Below are 8,189 nucleotides of genomic sequence, written 5' to 3' on the forward strand. Positions count from 1 at the left end.
ATGCATCGTTTCCTGTGCTTCGTCCTGTTGTTCATCATTTTGCCATTTACATTGTAACATTCGTTTCTCCCTTCTTTTCGCATTTCATTCATAATATTATCGCAAACGAAACAGTCGTTGGTGTTTTTTCGAAAATAGAATTTTAATAATAATCGGTGTCTTTCTTCTTCGAAAATAACATTCGAAAGTTTGTAGATAGGAAGTGTCGAGGTTTTGCTTGATCTTCAATTTTTTGTTTCTCAGCCAAGAGGCCGTCGAGGAGGGTGGCTGCGAGTGCGCGGTGTTTGCCAGGCAAATATCCGAATCAATCATCGAACGGGCTCTCCCGTATAATGTCACGTGCGACGCCGAGGGGGAGAATAATTGTCAACAATTGTGTGTTGCCGTGGTCGGTAAATAATCGCGATAAGCACGATACTATGGCTCATGAATCATGAAAGTTAGAAAGTCGCGTATAATTCTGTGCAGGCTGAGACCGCGAGAGTAAAGGCGCCCCAAATGATTTGTGAGAAACTGAATACACACGTGGAGAATCTTCAGGTAAATAATTTAAGAAAAGTATTCCGAACTTCGGTGCTGAAATTGAAAATACGTTTGCGTGCGATGGAACGAATATACGGGGGAACGAAAAATATGTTTCAGGTGGCGGTGTACGCTAAAGTGTGCGACGCGATCAGCTGGAAATTCACCGGGTTGAAAGGTGCAGATCCAATTTGCTGCCACGAGGGGAAGAGTATACCTTGCGGTGATCCAGATCTAAATCAGACCGTTTTCAATTAGTCACTTCTCTGTGAAATTTTACGTAATCACTAAACATTTATCGTTTCATCTTTGTCGTTATCGATATGAATATCCCATCTGTGCCCGGATTGTAAAATAAATTTGAAGATCCGTGTGACAACCGGTTTGGTTTACTTTCATTTTTGGGGACGATTAAAGAAATTCCCAATAATGCAGAAAGGTGTAAAATAGAATTAAGCGGTTTTATTGTTTCTAAGAATAGATACGTATATCAGGTTGGTACCTGTGAAACGAAACTTTTCATACATAGATTTTCTTCGAAAAATAATGTAAGTATTTAATGAAAATAATTTCTACACGATTCTATACACCTTTCCCGACGATTAACTAGTGTTCGTTATTCCAAATACGTAAAAGTTATCAGTCTTTGAATGCTGCTTTTACAGTGTTTTCATTTCGGGGTAATTTATCCCGTGTTTGAGGAAATGGTAGTCTGTTTGGGGAAAGGTTGAGCGAATAGGGGAAAATTTCATATTATCTACCGTGAATAGTTTTCAATAATTTTTCTTGAAATATTATCATCTTTCTTTTGGCTCATTTTCCAATAAAAAGTCACCAATCTTGAATTTTGCACACCAACGTTAAAGTGTCCCAACATTTAGACAACCTTCTTCAAATACTAAATTTAAATTTTCCGCAGTTTTTCAAAGTTTAAACTTATATAAAAAAATTACGCGAATATCTCGATTATTCATCATGTCCAAACAATTGTATTAGAAATTTTTTTACTATTCAGCACACATGTACTACAGGAAATTAAAAATTTGCGATCGTGCAAAATTTAATAGCTGTTGAAAAAACGACGTTTCATTGGATCAACTTAATTCGACGATTATAAATAATTCTACGACAGCGTAGAGCATAGAAACTTCGCTAGGCATTCGACGCGTCGAAAATCTCGATCGAAGATCCATTTTATCTCGATCGTTCGATTTCAACGAATTCGTCGAGCGTCAAAGGTTTTTCCCGCTGGTAAAATCGTCTGGTTAAAAGCATTAAACGTTGTCCATATTCTTTTCCTTTTTTCCTCGAAGATCCTTCACAGATCGATTATACACGTACGCAGAAGACGGTCTCTTTTCGAGGGGAGAATACAGAGTAAGTCTCAGCCGATTTCAGATATCTCCTTTTCCGTGAATGGTGTTCAGAGATCCTCGTCCCAGAGGCTAAGATCCATTGAATAGAGGGTTTGTTATCGCTCCCCTGACTTCCTGCCGATGAATCCTTCGTCGTGGCTCTCTATATCGACCTTGCCTACCTAGAAGGCCATTGTGTACCCGCGGTTTTGTCGTCCTTTCTTCTCTCGATTTAATGACTCCGCCATTTTCGCGCCGTCTTCACCGTTCCGTGCTCCACAGAGATCTACTCAATTTCCTTCGTGATCGAAGCTGACACTATTTTTCCGAATATCCCCGACGAGATGAAAATTTCACTGCTATCTGTGTCGCGTATAATCGATAACAAATCGGCACACTTAGGTAGTAGCACTGTAGCATTGTAAAATGTTAGCCCCTGTCTGTGTTATTCCAAGGAACTCGGGAAAAACGGTGTGAAAGGGCGCGAGAATGACAGAATGTCTGCAAATATTTAGGCTGCAGCGATAGTTGCGTCGAACGAAAGGTGTTTGATCTAGAGCGAAAGAGGTGCAAAGGAAGTATGTTTGGGCAGAGCATTCGAGAATATCGTGTGAACGGAGGATGCGTGACCACCTAAAGATTTTGGCGGACCTGACTGAATGTCTAGAGAATAGAGAAAGAGGAAATGTGCGAGTGTGAGAATGAATGAGAGTGAAAGAAGCGCGTGTGACACAGTACATATACGGTATGCAGAGAGTTGAGAGTGCGAGCGAGAATACAGTATATTCTCCACAACTGTCAGACCGCAAGGAAGGTAAACCTGACACTCGTAGAGTCAGGGACTACGTTTTCGAGCCGCGCGCCCGCCTTTGTAGTTTGCCGAACGTAGACAAGGACGGCGAATAAAAGATAAGCATGAAACGTGAGTCGAGGCAACCAAGCGATTTAAATATTAACTTTTTTAATTTTACGTTTTTTTATCCCGACACTTTTCTTAACATATTGATGAGATTTTTCTGATGAAAATGATATCAAACACGATATAATTTGAACATTTACTTGTTAACACGTTCACTGTCGCACCAGATTTACAGATTGCTATCAGGCGGCCACAAGAAAATACATTTTAAGCATAGGATTATAGTATTATGCTTTATAATTTTTTTTTTTCAATTGAAAATAATGTCTAGCTAGCTATGACGTTCAAAATTTTTAGTTGAAAACATTTATTTTATTTTAATTATTCTAAACATTTGAGACACTCCAGTCACTGATGACCACCATGGCCATATCGAGGAAACAATCTAATGTTAATACTTATTGAGTGATTAATTTAATTTCATAATATATCGCTTTGGGTGAATTACAAAAACAAATTGCTAAGAAATTACATTATATACATACCTGTACGCATTATCCGTCGAATGTAGAGGGGGAGCCACCGTTTGGTTGCCACTTGTTTATCACATAGAGACAGCCTTCCTCCACGTAAAAAAAAAAATGTGGGGTCGATTCCACAAGTGTCAGTAAAATGTAGGGTCGATAGCAGCAGAAAAGCTGCTAAACAATTAGAATTAAATATAAGGATAGAAATTATTGCAATAATGCGTAATGCAATTGAAAAATTGAAAGAATCAAAAGAAAAAACGCGAATTCGTATCTTTTTCGATTCTAGAATATAAGAAAATTTGAATAAAATACGCGACGAGAATTGGGGAGAAGCATAAGTTAAACGCGTAAAAATATTCAATAATAAACGAACTAGGGATGAAGCTATTATTTCAATACGCGATGCACTGACTCTAGTATTTACTAAAATTCAAAAATTCTCGCATAAATTCCAAAAATAGATTATTAATTACGGTAAACTACTGAGACGGTTTAATTAAGGGTGGGCATGGTGCTGCTTTAGTTTGAAATGATTTATAAACACATAATTAACAGAGGAAAAACCGTGAAACGGCAAAACGTCTACATTCTAATTGTTATAACATGTAAACAGAACTTTAAATTTAGTGTAAACAGAAAAAATATATAATACAATTTATTTCACGGTATTGCAACAAATAAACGTTGAATCAATATTTAATTCGTATAAAAACAATTATTTAACGTAATAATTTTACCTTCACTATGGCTATTTTTAATCTACGACCACAGGTCAACCTGATTTCTAATCCTTACGAACTTTAAATTCAGTCTAAACTGAGAAAATATATAATACAATTTATTTCACGGTATTGCAACAAACAAACGTTGAATAGATTCTTAATTCGTATAGAAACATTTATTTAAAATAATAATTTCACCTTCACTATGGCTATTTTAAATTTACGACCAAGGGTCAACCTGATTTTTAATCCTCCGAACTTGATTTCACAACGAGAAAGTAATAAGATCGTTGAAACGTACTTATTTGTCAAAGAAACTTGCAAAAATGTATAAATAATAATATGTAATGTTTTAACAAATTTTTGGAAGTATAAATTAATAATAAAATTGTGAAAATTAATAAATTATACGTTATTATAACATTAATAGAATTATGACTAAACCGAAGTTCGAAGTCGAGTATTTAAAGTCTGATATTACGTGCCTAGCGAGTGCCGGTAATTGTTAAAATTTGTTTAATAATTAGTAATAGAAATTCTAATTGATTCTAATGTATACAAGTGTTACAAGAAGGCTGAGTGTGTACAGGGTGGACATAGACTAGCTAGTAGCCCCCGACCACTCTATTCACATCTCAGAACCTTCAGGTCAAAATACGCCGCGAAGTGTCTAGGGCCCAGTATAAAGGGTAAATGATTTCGCGGGACATCGGCGGGTCCTTATATACCTGCGGTACCCTCTCCCCAAAGTCATTAGCAAAATCGTCGGTTAGGTCAGGCGGGAAATTTTCGCGGGAGATTTTCGCGGGAGATTTCCGATATCGTAACACGGTATAATTTATCAATTTTCACAATTTTATTAAAAATTTATACTTCCGACAATTTGTTATAACATTGCATATAACAATTTATACGTTTTTACAATATTCTTCAATGGAAACATAGGTTTTAGCGTTCTCGTTACTTACTCGTGGTTAAATTAATTTCGTAGGGATTAAAAATCAGGTTGACCTGTGGTCGTAGATTAAAAATAACCATAGTACAGCTAAATTTATCGTGTTAAATAATTCTTCTTACACGAATGAAAAATGTATTCAACGTTTGCTTGTTACAATACCATGAAATAAATTATATTACACATTTTCTCTATTCACACTGAATTTAAAGATTATAACGATTAAAAATCAAGTTGACCTGTGGTCATTTATCAAGAATAATCATAATAAAGCTGAAATTATTGTGTTAAATAATTTTTTTAATACGAATTAGGAATTTATTCAACGTTTGCTTGTTACAATACCATGAAATAAATTATATTATACGTTTTCTATATTTACACTAAATTTATCGTTCTATTCTAACAAGCAAACGTTGAATAAATTCCTAATTCGTATTAAAAAAATTATTTAACACAATAATTTCAGCTTTATTATGATTATTCTTGATAAATGACCACAGGTCAACTTGATTTTTAATCGTTATAATCTTTAAATTCAGTGTGAATAGAGAAAATGTGTAATATAATTCATTTCACGACACTAAAACAAACAAACGTTGAATACATACAAATGTAACGATAGAAATTATTGCAATAATGCGTAATGCAATTGAAAAATTGAAAGAATCAAAAGAAAAAACGCGAATTAACATGGGCGCAGCAATGACGCAGACCTAGGCGTAGGACCATCTATACTGTCACTTGTAGAATCCAAACTTACTGACTCTTGTAGAGAATTTACTGTAGTGGAAACGGAGAGTATTGTGAGAGAAATCGAGAAACTTTATAAGCACCGTTACAATATGATTATTCAAATATATATACACCTATATTTACATTATTATTTCTTAAAACACCGAGTAAAACTCCACTTATTCACCCAAAATCCCTACAAGAGAAAATTGGTGCATGTGTGATAAAAGGAAGAGTCTTCTTAGCGAATAGGGGTGTGAATAGTGTATATACAGAAAGGAGAGTCTTACTGGGATGATAATTACAATACAGAATTTGTGTCACTCTGGCTCTCAGGTACAGATACTTTGTCAACTGTCATTGTTGCAAAGCATTGCATTTTTAATGTACAGTAAACTCGTGAATTTCTTCCCTCGATCCTCTCAATTCTTTCTTCCCGCGGTGCTATGTGATCCGATTCGGCCAGGAATGACGGAACGTGTTCCCAAGACACACACTTCTATATTTGAGAGAGAGAAAGCGGTTCTACGGAGTTTCGTAGTAACCAGACCTGATTAATCCGACGATGTCACTTATAGGTTGTAAATAAAATTAAAAAAAAATATATACAGTCGGTTACAGAAGTATTTGAACCCCCTTTAAAACAGAATCATTTTGTTTAAATTGGACTAAACGATTTGAGTTTTTCTTGAAAAGTTAGAGGGATTAGTTAACTAGATGACGTGTACAAAAAATTTTGATAAATGGTTAGAATCGCGAAGAAAATAGTGAAGGCCTCTGTTTACAACTTTTTTATCTGAGCCCGTAATGAAAATTTAAAAAATACGTTTTGTAGATTTATGTCAATTATATACATGCTGAAAATTTCATCGAAATCGGTTGATGCAGAAACAAGGCAACGAAAGATGTAAGAAAGTCATGAAATAGTGCGATTTTCACAATCTTTAACCGTTTGTATCTTTAACCGACATAATACATCAATAATATCATTTAAAAACATATAAAGGACTAATATGTAAGACAAAGGAATTACAGGCGCTTAAAATAACTGATATTAAAATAACGTCGGTTCGCTCGTCGATGATTATGTGCGATATTGTGTGGGCCGCTGTCCTTTTTCCCGTTTTTATATGGTTCTTCGGCCGTTAGGACCCTGCAAGCCTTGCGCTCATTCTTGTCTAGATCCCCCTGCGGCTCCGGTCCCGCGGTTGTTGTTAGGCGCGTCGCACAGCGCCTTACAAATATTTATTGAAAATTTATCTATACAACGAGATCAATAACGAGCTTCGATACGGCTGACAGTGAGTTTGATGTGCAACGGTTGTCGATTGTTTTTACGTCGAAGTCTATTACTTTTACAGAAAAATCACAATCTATTTCCAGGGAAACATTGGCCGGTTAAAGCGGAAGCCGGTTAAGGCGGAGCCGGATAACATTTGTAACTGACTTTCTTCGAAGTTGAATAGTACCTATCAGAGAAGTACAATGCAGAATGGAAACGAATTACAGTAGTGCACACATAAGTGTCCGCAGTCGGGACCGAATGCGGACGCTTAAGTGGGGAGGTGACTTCTGCAAATTTAACTAAACAAAAGAGAGGAGGTGTGTCTGAGTGGGATACCGATATATGTATCAAGTGTCAGTTGCTCACATTCAGGAGTCGATATCGAACTCCACTTCGATGTCCCATTTCCAAGAATTGGTGGGGATAGCGACGGACGCTTAAGGGTGCAAAAGTGCGGACGCTTATGTGTGCACTTCTGTACATGTTTTATGTCCTGTTATACGTTGACTCGCATCACTGACACGGTTCTGAGGGATAGAGGATGCGTCGGGAACGAGGTCAGTGACTACTTTGAGTTGGTAGTTCGCACTGTTACACCCTCAAATAGTTTCCTTCTTAGTCCTCAGTTTATCTGTATTTACAACGAGTCACCCACTTTCACCATTACTCATACTGGTCTCTTCACCTTCCAACTCTCCTGCATAGTCACAACCCAAAGTCCATCTTCCCAGAACCCTTAAATAGCCATATTTTCCCCATTTCCGCGTTCATTCTCTGTTTTACCATGCGCAAACAAAGTTCTGTTTCTACGCAGCGACGATCTTTAAGTGTTTTAATTCAGCGATACCCCAATATCTGCTCCTAGTTTCGAGGAATTGGAGCAAACCGGGCATCACAGCACGAACGGTAACACATCGTACAGCATGTAATACGTTGATCATTAACGTGTCGAAAGTTGTTCGGAAGTGATCACGTGCCTGGGTATTAAGTTTAGCGCGTGTACGAAAATATGACAGGTTGATTCGTGTAAGATAATTTAAGGGTGGAATAACGGACAGAGATAATGTTCGGTTAAGTTAATGTATTTAATCGTGCATTCGTTATGCAGCGTGCAGCTCGATATTCTATTAATCGGCTGTCAGGTAATTTCCACTTGTCAAACATCCTTAATCATACGATTGGGAACAGTACACACCGGTGAATCCATTCGCGTTAATTTGCGTTTC

General features: G+C 36.7%; 1 protein-coding gene across 1 annotated transcript; it reads left to right on the top strand.

Moving 5' to 3' along the window:
• Positions 1 to 780, top strand: LOC108575950. Its single transcript, XM_017938891.1, has 4 exons — positions 1 to 53; positions 244 to 388; positions 469 to 540; positions 643 to 780. The coding sequence occupies exons 1-4, from the start codon at positions 1 to 3 to the stop codon at positions 778 to 780; spliced, it is 408 nt and encodes a 135-aa protein (XP_017794380.1).
• The last annotated feature ends 7,409 nt before the right edge of the window (positions 781 to 8,189 follow it).

Source organism: Habropoda laboriosa, unplaced genomic scaffold (genome assembly GCF_001263275.1).
Source record: "Habropoda laboriosa isolate 0110345459 unplaced genomic scaffold, ASM126327v1 scaffold300, whole genome shotgun sequence".
NCBI classification, from domain to species: Eukaryota; Metazoa; Arthropoda; class Insecta; order Hymenoptera; family Apidae; genus Habropoda; species Habropoda laboriosa.